Genomic DNA, 16,978 nt, shown 5'->3' on the forward strand with positions numbered 1-16,978 from the left:
GCTTCGTTTCCGTGTTTGCTTTAGTAGAACAACAAGAACAAATGAAGGTTTGTCATTTGAAAGAAGGTTTGTCGTTAATCTTATTCTGGGTCGAGATTATGCTAAACACTATTGTACACAAAAATCGATCGAACGTATACAACCGCAAAAAACGATGCCAATTAATCTGTCAAAGTGAATAACAAATTATATTAAAAAGTTACTAATGTAAAAAATCATAGCTGCAAGATCGTAAACCTGATTGTATGATACGATACATATATTTCAGTTGCCCTACGTATTTTTGTCTTGGCAAAACGTCTTCATTGTATTTTGCATAGGGTGATTACAATTTTTTTTTTATACTGTCAATGTCATGAAGACACATTATATTTCACAAATAATTTGATTAGGGCTGTCCTTTCAAAACATTAAAACTCCGACCATTCAAGGAATGGTGCCTCATTGCTTATTTAGACACGACAACTTTTGAAGTAGTTAACTATTTTCTGAAGAAATATAAACAAAAGGCAAAAAAGCATACTTGCTTCAAAAACAACTTGTCCGACGTTAAGAGCTCAACAGGTGAACATCGCAACCGTGCTGGTGCACGGAGAGTTTAAGTTTCAACGTTTGGAAAGGAAAACATATACACTGGCAGTCAAAAAGAACTGCTCAAATGTTGCGATTATCGTATGTTACAGGAATCGTGAAAATCAATCTTTTAATATACACTAGCGGTCAAAAAGAACTGCTTAGACATAAATTGTTAAAAAAAAGAAGCAAATATGGGAGAGAACTTCAGAGGCATTTTGGGTAATTCTTTCATTCGAAGCAATACTTCAATAATATAATGCACCTCTATGATAGTCAAGCAATAGTTTCAGGAAGAGAGAGTGACAGAAATGGATTGGCCTGCACAGTCAAAAGACCTTAACCCTATTGGAAATCTGAGGGACAATGTCAAGGAGATGAATTAATTCACATGATTTATGGGTTTGCTGTAAAGACTGTCCACGGGCATGGAATGAATTTCCTTCAACTTAGATTACCACGTTAACAGAAACAGAAAGTATGCCACGCCGGTGTAAGGCCCAAAGGAGAGTAAACAAAATGTTTCCATATAGCTTTGCTTTTATATGTAATCTAGTCTATCTTTACTCGTACATGTTGTTAGAGGGATATTTCATGCATTTGAGAGCATTTTAACTCGTTTTGAGCAGTTCTTTTTGACCGCCAGGGTAATTTGTGTATTCTGTCTATGTATTATATATATATACATTATGTTAATGTGGTAATATTGTCGCACGTCGTAATGCATTCACCCATCTGAAAAGGATCCACCAATCAACAAATATTAGTCAACATTCTTTTAAAACTAACCTTAAGAGATTACGATGTTACATCTGTATGCATGTTGCTATTCATTAAAAACTTTGTAACCAGGGACTTCTCTTGCTGAGCACTGATATACATTAGCTGGGGACTATGACTATGAAACCTTTATTTACCCCCAGGGTAATCCCTTCAGTGTCCCAAGGAACACTGTTATCATTGGGAGCCCTGGTGGAGCCTGGGGAAGGGATTATTATCTCGTAGCATGGAGCCTGGGAGGAATGTTATTGTGATAGTTCATGTTCAGTTTATATTTTCTAAACTGGGGTAGAAAGCGTGGACCACTTTTAAAATAGAATAATTTAAAGAAAATTCTGCGAAAGAAAATAAATCCCTCGATCAGTTAAATGGAAATAGGACATACAAGGCTCTGAAATTATTGTTTCCCACGATCTAAAGGCGGCAAATTTCAATTAGTTTTTTAACAGTTTAATGATTATCAACACTTACTGTTCCCCATGTTTCATATTATCAGTTTGCAAGACGACAGGTTCAGTGCCAGCGTGAATTAATTGAAATACTATTTTTTTATCATTTCCGTCCATCTAAATAATTATGATTTAATGTCACATATCGTGGTATAAACTACGTAGCTGCTCACGTTCAGAGTAAAAAGAAAGTGAATTTCATAACATACGGCCTCGGGTCCTCGCACATCATATCCTAGTAACGGACGTGTTTCTTGTGCGGCAGGATCCTGCAGAAAATATTTGCGGATGAAGTAAAACATTCTTCACAAGCGTTTGTTTGGCACGATTTTAATTTACTCACCGAACTTGCTTTCGAAGCGTAAAGAACGTTGTCTTTTACCACATACCACCTTCTTTGCCACTTCTTACCCACGCGTGTCTTTAGATATCCACTGATTGTTGATTCCTCCACCGCGGGTACCTAACGATAGAAAATGGCGATCACTTTTTCATTTTGTCACAAAATAAAAAAATAATCACTGATAGAATGTGTGTCTAGTGGTCTAGCACGTGATAAAAGGAGATATCTAATGTACCTCTTTTGACTTGAAAATTTTCAGCCTTCTACTCTTTTTCACAGCATTGAATTTTGGGACCGTATCCTTCTTTTCAGAACCAACACCATTTTCTTTTGTTTCAACAGTAGTCAGAGTTGTTGATGTGTCGGTTAGTTCTAGTTAAAAAAAACAATTTCGTAAATAGCTATAGTAAATATAGCAGCTATTTCCATTGCTTACTTATTGCGCTCATCGCGGGTTTTTTACGACAAAACACTGCCTTTGACATCTTATATAAATCGAGCATACTGTATATGCATGTTCAATGCTACAACAGAAATAAACTTACTATATTATAACAGATGTGACATCAAGCTTATAAATAAGAATGCTATACTAATGAAATAAACTTACCATCATAGCAGATGTCACAAACTCGGGCTGTTTCATAATTTAGGTAAGCCAGGGGAGCCGAGTTAGAGGAACAAGAACCACATATTACCTAATAACCACATTAAACAAGCCACAATGTATAAAACAATTAGAAAATATCACTTCTCGTGTACAATAACTTCGTAACACCAATCTATTTTCATATTCAATATTAAAATGAACTAAAATAAATTCCTTAAACCAATCACTGCACGCGTAGGTCAAGAAAGATTAAAATTCATAAGTTGATGAAAGATATTCAAATATAGTCTGCTGTTGTGTCATTCATTCAGGAAACAAGTATATTATGGGTTATATTTAGCAATAATACACTAGCCAAGGAATTAAAAATGAGTATTTATTGCGGCACGCCGACCAAACTGAGAGTGACTACACCAAAAGGGAAGATATTATTACGTGGAGAACAAGATTCGTCTATTGTTATGACCGTGTTAACAAGTCGCACAAAGTCAAGCCCTGAACGAAAGCAATTATTATATTACTGTGAGAACGACTGGGACACATTAGATGAAAGTTACGGGCTTCAGATAGACACAGAACGAAGAAATAGTGATGATTTAAATAATGGGCGATGTTTTAGGGAAAGAATTCGCGTTCAAGATTCGGAGAAGACCTTGGTGGGTGGAGAGTGGGGAGATCAATTTCACGTGGCTTATATTGAAGGTGTTACGCCTATATTAATACAAATAAAATGTAAAGACGAAAATCTTCCAGAAAAGGAATATCTAACTGAAGAATTTTTCAATAATAATAATGAGAATAAAGATATCTACTTCATGTATTATATCGAGCCTCAGGAAACAAACAAATGATATGATATTCGACGCTTCACGGCAGTTATATGAATATAAATATTTAATAAAGAAATATTATGAATGGAAATATCAACAAACGAATGTCGTCATTTATTCAGTAAATCACACAGAGCCAATAAAAGCTCAATAAAAGCTGAATTTATATTGTTTTCAACAGGAATGTTTTGATCTTCTATTTAAAGAATTTTATAAACCTCAATCAAGATCCCTAAAGTCGGTTCAATCTTTTGAAATATGAAACATTTGGAGACAGACAAACTGGCATTATAGCCAGCTCAACATGTTTCACTTTGCGTTTTTAATATTTTGTTACTGGTTTGTATAATATTCAGTGTTTTTACTGAATATTGGAGGGGTTTAAAAAATCATATTGTATTGCAAGGTTTTAGGTATTGACGCAAGGCCCACCTTTTACATAATGAGACATATAATATAAAGCACTGAAGACACAATTGATCAGATGCTTGCTGAAAATACTTTGCGGCTTTAAATAAAACCGGAATATTTTGAAACGAGTGAATTTTGGGTTGAAAACTACGGCCGCAATACATTAATTTTAATTTTTGAATCCGCATGGCTGCCTGCTTTTGTTACCCTAATTACAGTTATTTCAGTTCCCTTTGTAAAAATGTAAAATTTTGCCCATAGTAAAAATTAAACATTTCATATGTAACATCCCAATTTCATAAAAAATTAAAAGAATCGTTCTTGCTGTTGCTTGTATTAAAAAGCAGTTAGTTAAAGTTGACAGTAGTGGGAAAGTAAACCAATCACAAATGGCAGTGAATATTCAGTCATACGTACGAAATATCACACACATCAATATACGTACCTTTCCACATGCTCTACAATGGTGTCTTCTGTTGGTGACAGTGAAGTCATCTGTACATACCATACACATTGTGACACGAACATCAGGGATCCATACTGGAGCTTTAGATCCCAATTTTGCCATCTTATCTTCGCCTTGTTGTTGATCATCGTACAGCTGAAAAAAATGACGCGTGTACAGAGCCTTGCCAAAGGCAGAGAAGTAAAATATAAAGAATCTTTAAATTTTAAGAAGTACAACTGGCTCATGATTTTATTTGTAAATAGGAAAATAGATCAAAAATTAAAGAAACCGAATTTGAGCACCATGTGTATGTATCATCCAAACAACCATAGTTTATTATTGAACATGCGTTATGATTTGTTTAATTAACTGGAAGGAAATTATATTAAAATGATAATTTTTAGGGGAACAAATTGTATTGCGCGAGGATAGGAGATACTCTAATCCCTGAAACCATGTTATCACCTCGGTTATCACAATAAAAAATCTACAATACATACTGCCTCCAATTTTTCTTTCTTCGCCAGATGAAATGTTATTTTCTTTTTTCGGATTTCATCTGAAGCATTACGCAGTGCCTAAGGCATATACACAATTACAAATAATCGAATAAAATTCTTGTAAGTTTGCATGGTGACACCAAAGAAGGCCCAGATTAACGGACCGAAAGCTTTGTAGTATTAAATACTTACGTGGTGTACCTACAAGCCAATTTACTTAATAGAAGAAAAGTTTATCCTGGCTGAAAAAATGAAGGAATTTCAAGAAGTCATGCATGTTATCTTAATACTCACTTCCAGCCATTCGTCTCGCTCTTCAGCAGTACTAAATATGACAAGACATAAAGATCTATAACAAGGTATTCACTTCATGCATTCCTTCGTGCATGACAACAAGAAAAAAAACTTTTTTGTTGAAATTCTCTCCGAATTATATAAACTAAACCGTCTGAACGCCAACACAAACCACTCAGTTAGTTACCAAGTTATTCATATTGGGATGCACAACATGTGTAGGTATGCATGTGGTAATTGTAATCAATTTGAACAAACCTTGCGGACAATATGAACGATTTCTTTGTAGTAATAATACTAAACTCATTTTCAAAATCTGGCGAGACTGGTAGCTCAACCTACCAAAAAAAACTGTTAAAATTAAGAGTGTACTTTGATGAACATAAATCGTGTACGAACATTTCTGCATGATCGATTCATCCGCAGAAAAAATGGATCATAAAATGCCTGTGTTACCGTAATTTCCTCCAAAGGTAATGAAAGATTTAAACGATATTGGTTGTTGGCGACAGGTGTCGTGTACAGCAAAATATCAGTAAACTAAACAATCACAAGAAATGTGTGTTCACTAACTGCATGGGCAAGGTGAAATAGTTAATTGCATCTGTCTCGTTTTCTTACTAAGTAAAACGATCTTGGCTGCATCTCCTTACGAGATAACTTCATGAGAGCGCCCTCTTTTATAAGCTCCTGGAACAGATAGAAATATAGGGATACAATAAGTAAACGGAAATAAACGAAAATAAAATAAAATTTTATCTATTAAAGTGCGTTGTTATTGCATTAAACACAAGAAACCCACCAGAATTTACCATTGATTATTTTATCAGTATTGTACTGCATGTGGACGCAAGTTTAAAAAAATAATTTTTTCATTGTATATTACATGCTATATATAGTCTACCTACATGAAGTTTTCAGCACCTAATGGTGTTGAACATTGATAAAGTGCTTTCATTGCGGCTTACAATTGGAAGAACGATAAAAACAGATTGCAGTTATCATGTCATATCAAGGAAATATTAGGTTGAGTGTATTGGGAATAAGATGAAAAACGGAATGGCTTGCATACTCGGCCGGGTTTAACAATTTCAACTTGTCCAACCAAGCTTCTTTGAACCTTTAGAACTTCTTCAAAGTTATCCTAAAAAAAATATAATTTAAAATAAGTTGTTCTGATACTCGTACTAAGAATTCAAATATGATCTGTCGCTAACTAGGGGCGAACATGTTCAATTCCTGTGTGTTTCTGTGCTACATTTCAATTTGCAGCCAAGAGAACTGGTTGGCAAAAGTATGCTTTCACTTCCCATGCTGAATGTTTGTCATTTAATGCTGCATGGTGAGGACGTAATCCGATGATAGTAATCGTTCAACAACAATACAAATAGAAGACGTGAAATACGGATACGATTTCTGAATTAGGCTATAAAGGAGGCTATATTCTTTTCAAGGTTGTAAGAAAGCTAACCCGGATATAGTGTTTATCAGAAACACGCTGACAGTTTATTTTGAATCTAACACATTTACACGGTAAATAAATACATCTAAATAAAACACAGACATGACTACAAACCTAAACATACTTACGTTGCATTCTTGCATGATTGCATATTGAAATCTCGCTGTTTTATATTGCCAATTCAGCTGTATTAAGCTCGCGGCATTAACAACAATTATAATACAACCATATATACTGTATACTCTCAATTTAAAAACTATCCACACTTTGTAATAGTTAAGCTTAAATACCAAAGGTGAAGTGTTTCGGGCGATATTTGAAATTTAATACCATAGTATACTGTTACTAAAACAGAAATCAGTGTTATCCTAATTATTTGATGAAAATTTTCCAATCACATGCACGGACATTTCGTGCGATATTTATATGAAACGTTTTAGCCTGCATGCTATCACGTCATATGTTATTTGAACAACATACAAAAAATAAAGAATGTAGGAAAATAATTCTCTTGTAAGATGAGAGACTAGAACAAATTTATGTGATTGACCAATTGTGATTTGAATGGCTTGTCGGACTAAATGCAATAGAATACGACTAATTTAAATGTCTGGGGCCGGTTGTATATAAAAGTCTTAACTACATTTTAGTTAAATCGTAGTTAACTAGAACATATACGATTCTGATTGGCCAATTCTGCCACTAACTATAGTTAAAAGTTAACTACCAAAAGTTAAATTTCAAACACTAAAGTCAATATCTTACAGAAATTATACCCTGCAAAGAATTTTGCACCTCTCACGGATATTATCCCTATATATAGGGATTGTATACCTCATACACAAGTCCCGGTTGCATATACATACCACGCGTTTCATATCTTCATTAATATGGGTTGCAACCTCAGAAACAATTGCCAGTGCATCTAATAAAATAAATTACGTTTCATTAGTGATCTTTGCTAAAGCAAATGTTTCTTCAATATTGTTACCTGAAACATCTTTGTGATCCGGCGTATTCTCATCAAGATGTTTTAAATAGTCTAAACAAAGTTATCTTAAAATTAGCTGACACCTCATCTATTACACAACTAAGGAATTGAACTCGTTCCTGTTTGTTGCAAGCAAGCAAACTAATCTTTCAAGTCAATCTTCTCTATTGCCTCTTAAAATGACGACTAATTAATTGGTCAATCTCTTTTTCAATCAGTATTTATGTATTTTCTAACAACTTTGAAAAATTTGCTCATGCAATGAATAGGAATATTGCTTTAAATCGACATGATCCAGAAATTATAAGTACTTACCAATCAGTAGTAAACGATAACTCGGAATTCTCTGAATTGGTTTTAACATATACATCCCAACAGTAAGATTATGACATCTTTCACTACACTGCAAAAAACAGATTTGGGAAAAACAAGTTAAACCAATATCGATAGGCCAATATCATGGCTTAAGAAACCATGCATCTTACTCCAGTCGCTACTGACCTCAAACTCTCGAACAATTTCTGCAAACTGAGGATATTTCTTCATTGCTTCAGTTAAAACAGACATTGCACTATCATAACCTTGGATATACGTTTTGTACATCTGAAATTAAATAATTCGAAATATTGTAACGTGGTTACAGCTAAGGTGCAATAACGAAATGTGCACGCGTACTTTTAAGAAGGGACTAAATTTCTTTATAATGTCCCCAATTCTCTGCTCTTCATCCCTAGGGAAATAAATAAATAAAGCTTTTTATAAATGTATATACCAACTAAGTGTATAAATATTTCGTGAGTTATATAATACATCGCCCTACCATGTTTCCATGCGGTCTGCAAGAGCTTTCAGAAATTCGGAATCAAATTTATATATTTGAGAAATATTTAAAATAATATCTTGCAGTGTATCATCAGGAATGATAGCCTTTCCAAATCTCTTATTTCCCTTCTTCACAGCTTCTCTAAAGTCCTAAAAAAAATTTCTATACACAATCAGTAACACAAACTATAATGCAACCGAGTTATAGTAATGCCAAATGTGGGCTAATAAATGGTTATTGATTGGTAAATAAATGTGGTAAATAAATGGTTATTTTTCAGCGTCATGCAAGACATCAAACATTCAAAAATATGAATGAAGTGTTTCTCCGCCATGCAATATTGCATGTTTAAGCAAGTAAGATTAAAATTGCTTGACCATATCAATAAGGGTTTGAAATCAAACGATACGATTAATTGATATTGGTGGTTGATACCACAGCTTGAGGCCCGTTCACATGAATCTGGATTAATTGATAAATTTTAAAATGTACGGGTTCAAAGGGTCTTAATTTCGAGTGGAATTATACACACTTCAAATTCAAGCCAGAAACAGATGATGGGAAAATGAGTCAACTAATACCTAAACAATCAGACGTAGGTTCTGGCATAAATGAGTCAGGTTTTCACTTCTGACAATAGAAATATGAAGAATTAGCTTAAACATTAATCTTCATCAAACAGGAAATTTGATTGCTCAATATTACACGAAATGCGAATATAAAAAAATGCGAATATGTACGCTTTCTTTAGAGTGAAGAAATTCCAGAGTTTCCAGAGCTATCGATGACTATTCACAGTTTGATACCATGCATGTATAAAAAAAACTTACCTCAGAAATCAGTTTAACAACATCAACAAATGTTCGTTCAGTGGATAAAATCTCTCTCGAAATGTAATAGGTTTTGCTTTTTTGAGGCTCGTTATCCTAAACAGATAAAGCAAAACTTAGTTACACCATAGATAGATGCACACATGCATGGACGGATAAAAATAACAAAATATTGCCTTTTCGTCTTCTGAATCAGAGTCTGTCGTGAGGAAACTGTCATGTTTTTTGTCGTCATGGAAAGCGTGCAGGACTGTAAGATCTAAAAAGAAACGAATAAAGTTTTTTCTTCTTCCAGCAAAATAGCAAGGTAACATAACTATAAGCAAAAAGACACAGATTAAAAAAAGTGGTTAAATGATTTGTTCATTCACGTTTTTGGGCTGAACTTCATAAGGCATATAGCATTTGTTAAAACAGAATAAACACATAAAATATGCAACGTTTTATTCGGATGTGTTGTAAAAAAATGTTTTATCATTGATGTCATTTAGATATGATAGTAAATAACTAATATAGTAAAATAAGTAATATCACTTCTTACTTTCTTGTGAAGTTGACGTTTCTTCTACTTTAACGACGTCATCTTTCCTTAGCTCCTCACAGACATCCACGTTTGTTTTATTCTCCTCCACAAAAAAAGTCGGAGGGCTGGGATTAGGTTGGTGTTTATTTCTAATCATTCCTCCAAAACTTAAACTTCTTGATATTACAGTTCCTCCAGATGTTTCTTTGGTTTCAATCTTCTGGTTATTATTTTTTGGGGGGGTTACAAAGCTCTGGTTAGAAGATACCGCTTTGAATGGTCGTTTTTCCTCAGGACGGTTTTCAGCATAATTCACACCCTCGATCGTAGTCGTACCAGAATCGTCTGCGTTTTCGTTGGTAGTTGTTGTCACATCTGCTGTACCTTTATTTACTTGAATATTCTCCGGGATTTGATTTAATCCATTTAATGAACTCTGTTTGTTGTGTTCTTGTTTGGAATCCTCGTCTTCTTCTGTAGTGCCGAGCTTTAAAAATCACAAGGATGTTTATTTTTATTCGTCGTCACAGGCGTGTCTTGGCACGAAATACATTTTAAATTTCAAATCAATCAGCTATTTGCTAGCCCAGGTCGGACACCATCATTTGAACGTGAGGCGGTCAAACAAAACGAACCATTTACATTGGTAAACACATATCAAATGCTATTATAAATGTGAACAGAAATTGCACGAATTTCAAATTTGAAATGAAAGTCGTGTTCATATGCAAAGAAACGGTTCGTTTGGGTTTTAAACCTCTGTGCTTTTTAAAATACGATGTGTGTCTGAATAACTTAATGTCTGAGCGACAATTAGGTTCGCTACGCTTCTAAATAAATATGAACTGGTGTTTATATTCAGAACCTTTGCAATTGACAAGACTGGCACGCACGCCAGAGTTAACACCAGGGCAGAGTTAACGTTTCGTTTAAATTTGAATCCACCAAGAACATTTGAAGTAAATTACGCTATTGGCGGCGTCATAATGTGTGATAAATAGTCGTATCCATATCCTGTGATATTACGTCAAAATAATCAAACAATTATTAAATTCGTTTTCACATAATACGACGAATTATCAAGCCTCACTTTGAAAGAAAGATAACCTCGCTTTGATAATTCTTAATATTATGATTAACCTCATTCCATTATTCATGTTCAATTAACATACCTTAGGTACAAGGAGTTTTGAGTCTCTCTTCAACGACGATGTTCTCTTTGGTTTCGGAGGCGGAATTTTTTTCTTCTTTGGGGATTGAAAGGGACTATCCGTTTCGTCAAGATCCTTATTGTCCTGCCCATTCGCATCCAACGCTTCATTATCCTGAGGTCTGGTGTCCACGCAATCAACTTGAGTAATGTCATCTTTCTCAACACTTTGTTTTGTCGTTTCAAAACTTTTATTCATTACGGGTTTTTCTGTTCTATCTAGACATTCTTTATCATATTTTAGACTCTCACCAGTCTTTATATCCACATGAGGTTCGTCCGGCACTGGAGGAGCTTGACGTTTCATTTTTCTCTCAGGGTGCTTGAGACAGGACGGAATGTGTTTAATTAAAGTTTCTTTTTCCATTAATGCATCACTTTTAGTTACTTCACCTACTTTTCCATTAATACTGGATGTTGTTTCAGAATCTTTTTCATCGCTAGTTTTGGTTGTTGTACTAGAGGTAACATCACTTGCTTCAGAATCTTTTTCATCGCTAGTTTTGGTTGTTGTACTAGAGGTAACATCACTTGCTTCAGAATCTTTTTCATCGCTAGTTTTGGTTGTTGTACTAGAGGTGACATCAGTTGTTTCAGAAGAATCTTTTTCATCGCTAGTTTTGTTTGTTTTACTAGAGTTTACATCAGTTGTTTCAGAAGGATCTTTTTCATCGCTAGTTTTGGTTGTTGTACTAGAGCTGACATCAGTTTCAGAAGAATCTCTTTTAACGCTAGTTTTGGTTGTTGTACTACAGGTAGCATCAGTTGTTTCAGAAGGATCTTTTTCATCGCTAGTTTTGGTTGTTGTACTAGAGCTGACATCAGTTGTTTCAGAAAAACCTTTTTCATCGCTAGTTTTGTTTGTTGTACTAGAGGTGACATCAGTTTCAGAAGAATCTTTTTCATCGCTAGTTTTGTTTGTTGTACTAGGGGTGACATCAGTTTCAGAAGAATCTCTTTCATCGCTAGTTTTGTTTGTTGTAGTAGAGGTAACATCAGTTGTTTCAGAATCATTTTCATTATTGACCACAACTTCACTTTCTGTAACTTCAAGAGTGTCGTTTTTAAGCTCTTCACAAGTTGTCTTTGTCCAACCCGCTGATGGAGGCTTTGGCCGCGGAGGCTTGGAGCTAGGATTAGGTCCCTTTACTTTTAATTTTTCAAGAAAATGAAAATCGCTTTCATCGCTTGTTTTCTTTGTTTTACTAGAGGTGAAATTAGTTGTTTCCGAAGAATCTTTTTCATCGCTAGTTTTGTTTGTTGTACTAGAGGTGACATCAGTTGTTTCAGAAGAATCTTTTTCATCGCTAGTTTTGTTTGTTGTACTTGAGGTAACATCAGCTGTTTCAGAAGGATCTTTTTCATCGCTAGTTTTGTTTGTTGTAGTAGAGGTAACATCAGTTGTTTCAGAAGAACCTTTTTCATCGCTAGTTTTGGTTGTTGTACTAGAGGTAACATCAGCTGTTTCAGAAGGATCTTTTTCATTGCTAGTTTTGGTTGTTGTACTAAAGCTGACATCAGTTGTTTCAGAAGAACCTTTTTCATCGCTAGTTTTGGTTGTTGTACTAGAGCTGACATCAGTTGTTTCAGAAGAACCTTTTTCATCGCTAGTTTTGGTTGTTGTACTAGAGGTAACATCAGCTGTTTCAGAAGAATCTTTCTCATCGCTAGTTTTGGTTGTTGTACTAGAGGTGACATCAGTTGTTTCAGAAGAACCTTTTTCATCGCTAGTTTTGTTTGTTGTACTAGAGGTAACATCAGTTGTTTCAGAAGAATCTTTTTCATCGCTAGTTTTGTTTGTTGTACTAGAGGTGACATCAGTTGTTTCAGAAGAATCTTTTTCATCGCTAGTTTTGTTTGTTGTACTAGAGGTGACATCAGTTGTTTCAGAAGAATCTTTTTCATCGCTAGTTTTGTTTGTTGTACTAGAGGTGACATCAGTTGTTTCAGAAGAACCTTTTTCATCGCTAGTTTTTTTTGTTGTACTAGAGGTAACATCAGTTGTTTCAGAAGAACCTTTTTCTTCGCTAGTTTTGGTTGTTGTACTAGAGGTAACATCAGTTGTTTCAGAATTATTTTCATTATTGACCACAACTTCACTCCCTGTAACTTCAAGAGTGTCGTTTTTAAGCTCTTCGCAAGTTGTCTTTGTCCAACCCGCTACCGGAGGTTTTGGCCGCGGAGGCTTGGAACTACGATTAGGAATGCTTGTTGATTCACCTTCAGAGTTTTGCGCAATAGGTCCCTTTACCTTTAATTTTTCAAGGAAATTCCTCTGATTAAAAGATTCAATCTCAGTTTTAGTCAGCGAACTCACTCGAAATCTCACACCATGGCGTTCACTCGATTTATCTTCTTGAGCACTGCTTGATCCATTTGGGGAAGCTTGTTGAGAAGGTTTTAAAGATCGGGAACGTTCAGAAGCCGGTGGTAAATCTTGCTTATCAGTTTCCTGGATTCTCCCCAACTCATCAGAAACAATTTTTACCTCGTTTTCAGCATCGTTCCTCAGTTTTTTAGTCTCTTTTGATTCATAGACCTCGTTGACGCTTCTATCGTTAATTTGGTTGGGTTTCGACGGCTTTTCTACCAGTTCTGTTTCCGCAGTTGAATCAATTACTACAACTCTCTCCTTCTTCGGTATTATTAGTGATGGTTTACCTTTTAATTCGGTATATCCAGACAAAGAGGTTCGTTTTGGCTTTGGCGGTGTTTCTTCCATTTCAAGAGACAATTGTTTTTCAATATGGGGTGCATGAGGTCTAGGTGGTTTAGGTTTAACTATTTTAGTTGTATGCAAACTTGATAAAGAGACTTCATGTGTTGATAGGCCAGGCGATGGTCCACTTGCTGTACAAGGCCGAGAAAGCATATCTTGTACATTTGCAATAGTAATTTCAGAGTTTGGTTCAGTCGAACTGCGTGGTTTGTTAGGTATCATGACATCATCTTTTAAGATGTCATGTTGTTTATTTTTTTCTTCTTCGTCAGCTGTTTTTAATTCAGAAGGAAGCTTTGGCTTTGTAGGTCTTTGCGGTTTTGCGGAATCCTGTTTCTCACCTCCTTTTTCACGACGTTTAGAGCTACAATCTGATCCTTTAGTTACTGCTGGTTCAGTCAATAATTTTGGTTGCGAAGGTCTTTGCGGTTTGTTCTTCAGAGATTGGGTGGAAATAATTGCAGTATTTTCGTGAAAAGTGCTCGATATTGAATCAATGACAACTGCAGAACCCATGGGGGGCTTGGGCTTTGACGGCCTTTGTGGTTTATCACCATGTTTCAGTGACTTATCACAATCTTCGTTGATTTCTTGAGATATATCTTTTATTTGTTTGGGGACTTCACAAGGGTTTCTTGGTTTGATTGGCGTAACGTGTTTTGATTTGTTGTTTCCATGTGCGAATTCAACATATTTTGTCAACGTGTCGGAGGGCGGGTGATCTTCAGTTGACAAAGGTTTAATTGGCAAGTTATCAGATGACGTTGAATTATCGTAAGTAATCTTTTCATCTTTTTCTGTTTTACTTTTTGACGGAGCACGAGGCCTTGATGGCTTTCCTTCTTTTCTCGGGTGGATTTCCTTGTCAACGTTTTCTTGTGTTACGTCAGACGGTTGAACTGTTTTTGATGTTTCTTTCAGAGATGGTTCTGTAGGTTTCTCCGAGAAGATTTTGACTTTAGTAGTTTTATCCAATGGTTCTGATTCTATACAAACAACAAGTTCTTGGGTAGAATTGATATCTTCCACTGTCTGTGGTACAACAGTGATGTCTGTTGAGCTTAAAGATCTTTCAATTAGGGGCAACTTAGTTTCTTCGTTACGTGGTGTCTCCGCGAAAGATTTAGATTTCTTCATCTTGTTTCCTTCAGCAATGTGTGATACTTTAACTACCTCCTTAACCTTAGGGCGAATTGGTGGTTTTGGCTTTACAGAGGGGCTTTGCTTTCCATGAACATTTAAGTTTTTTTCAACAGTTGTGACTTTCGGAGTTTGTAGTACTACAGGGGTAGCTGGTTTTTCTGAAGATGCAGAGTTCTGAGATACATCAGTACCAGCGTCCAAATGCTTACAATTAATTAATGTTGCTCTGTTAGGTGGTCTGGGCCGCTCAGGTGTCTGGCAATGTCTAACAATCTTATTAGCAGTACAAGAACTGGTTATGATAGGAGGATCAACAATTTTTTTTTTAAAAAATGTTTGGGGATTTTCAGGTCTTGTTGGTGTACTTGTCTGTTGTGATCTTTGCACTGATGACATACCTTCAATTTCAGAATTAGTACCTTGGGGAATATGTAGTGAAGATGAATGCTCCTGATGAAGAGGAGAAGGGGAGGTTGTTCCTGTCACATTTGTTCTGCATTTCTCCACAAACCCAGTATTATCTGGGATGCTAGCATCAGGTGTCTTGTTCAAGGGATGAGGAGGGCGTTTTGGTTTAGGTGATAAGCATTCTTCATCCCTGTCAACTTTTTTCTGTGTTTCCTTGACATGTTGTAGCAATTTAGGTGGTGAGATACATTTCTTTTTTCCCACAGCTATTTTACTAAGTCCAACAGGTCGAGGAGGAAGTGGAGGCTTGGGACTAAATAATGAACATCAATGAAACAGGAGAAACTGATTCTCTGGTCACACATGTGACATTGCTGTTTCTTCAGGCTTCATATTTTGCATGTGACAAAATAGAATTAGCATTGTCATGTGTGTGACCCACCCTACACTTAAATTTACCTATTAACTTGGAATGCACCCAAAAACATTCCGCCATATTAAAATCCCTAATAATTAATTAAGATTCATTTTTTTATCATAGTAATTGATTTACATGGGTACATTACAAACAATTTCAAAATAAAATTAAATAAATCTCTAGTTGCAGTATTGTGTAAAAAATGCTAACCTTTTAAGTACTTGTTTTGCTTGGTCTGTTTGGTTCTCTTTATCTAAATATAGAGTTACAAGTATCTTTAACCCAACTATATGCTCAAGCTACACTCTTTGCAAATTATATCACTAATACCAGGAACTAAAATGTACAATATAAATATATACATCAGGAAGTAACAAAGGAGATGAGCCAAATGGTATATTTTAATTTGAATTTAATTGGATGAACAACAGTACCAGAAATGTAGATAAAAATTACCAAAATGTTTTTGGAATGCAGTGAAGTGGCAAATAATGACAACACATTAAATGGCATTTAATTTCAATTATAATTTTTATGCGCTACTGTTCATATATGTTTGGGTATAGATTGGAATTGTAAATTATTGACCTAGCTTCAGCTAAACATTTTGATGACGGAAATTGTTGTCTTAAATATTATTCTAAATGAAGCCCTCCCAATTTACGACAATGTACGTGTTAGCACAGCTCTCAGATTCAGGAAGACGTAATGTACAGAAATGGGCGAAGCTGCTTTGACTTCACAATAATTAATTAATGAAATATTCTTATGATATAAAGGCAACATACTCTATTATTCAAATATATACCTTGCTTTTCTGTCTTTTGATCGACGTTAGATGTTTCCTTTTGTGAGGTTTCCGCCATATTTTATGCTCTATTGCTGGGTGATAAACGACAATCCATGTTGTTATTGTTGGCTTCGAACAAAAATGAGACCTTTTAAGTTTTGACAAAAAGAAATATGATAGATGTTTATGTGACAATTTAATCGAAGTTATTATGCAATTAAGGGACACTCATGGATGTCAAGTGATAAAAATGGATAAGAGAACACTCACAAGCAGGAGAGCAGGGGCACAAAAAGGGCGCAGACCCGCAGAGGGGCGTACTTGATGTAATTTTAAAGACTACAGAAAACAGGTTCTGGAAGTGTGTGGCGCGGAGTGACAAGGCCGTTCCCAATAGGAAGGTATAGGTGATGGTACACCAAA

The 16,978-nt window shown here is 35.3% G+C and overlaps 1 protein-coding gene across 1 annotated transcript; it reads right to left on the reverse strand.

Annotated features, from left to right (window-relative positions):
• Nucleotides 1–310: 310 nt before the first annotated feature.
• On the reverse strand, nt 311–16,778 carry LOC114537552 (serine-rich adhesin for platelets-like). Its single transcript, XM_028558603.1, has 25 exons — nt 16,574–16,778; nt 15,976–16,018; nt 11,040–15,660; nt 9,886–10,354; nt 9,521–9,603; nt 9,345–9,440; nt 8,512–8,663; nt 8,367–8,421; nt 8,193–8,294; nt 8,007–8,094; nt 7,692–7,742; nt 7,567–7,625; nt 6,311–6,382; nt 5,860–5,928; nt 5,695–5,778; nt 5,497–5,576; nt 5,239–5,269; nt 4,945–5,022; nt 4,442–4,597; nt 2,756–2,843; nt 2,381–2,517; nt 2,146–2,265; nt 2,012–2,071; nt 1,825–1,919; nt 311–1,308 (listed from the first exon to the last, which is right to left on the reverse strand). The coding sequence occupies exons 1-25, from the start codon at nt 16,629–16,631 to the stop codon at nt 1,266–1,268; spliced, it is 6,990 nt and encodes a 2,329-aa protein (XP_028414404.1). The 5' UTR covers nt 16,632–16,778; the 3' UTR covers nt 311–1,265.
• Nucleotides 16,779–16,978: the final 200 nt, after the last annotated feature.

This window comes from Dendronephthya gigantea, unplaced genomic scaffold, assembly GCF_004324835.1.
Source record: "Dendronephthya gigantea isolate DGI-Jeju-01 unplaced genomic scaffold, DenGig_1.0 000160F, whole genome shotgun sequence".
Lineage (NCBI taxonomy): Eukaryota > Metazoa > Cnidaria > Anthozoa > Malacalcyonacea > Nephtheidae > Dendronephthya > Dendronephthya gigantea.

What these genes read in the sequence shown, in the direction of transcription:
- LOC114537552 (XM_028558603.1), bottom strand. Translation starts at nt 16,631, where the DNA reads ATGGCGGAAACCTCACAAAAGGAAACATCTAACGTCGATCAAAAGACA. An exon ending in AGAAAGAAAAATTGGAGGCA is followed by an intron (nt 4,598 to 4,944) that starts GTATGTATTGTA and finishes CATTTTTTTCAG; the next exon opens with CTGTACGATGATCAACAACA. An exon ending in AATATGAAACATGGGGAACA is followed by an intron (nt 1,309 to 1,824) that starts GTAAGTGTTGAT and finishes GATCCTTTTCAG; the next exon opens with ATGGGTGAATGCATTACGAC.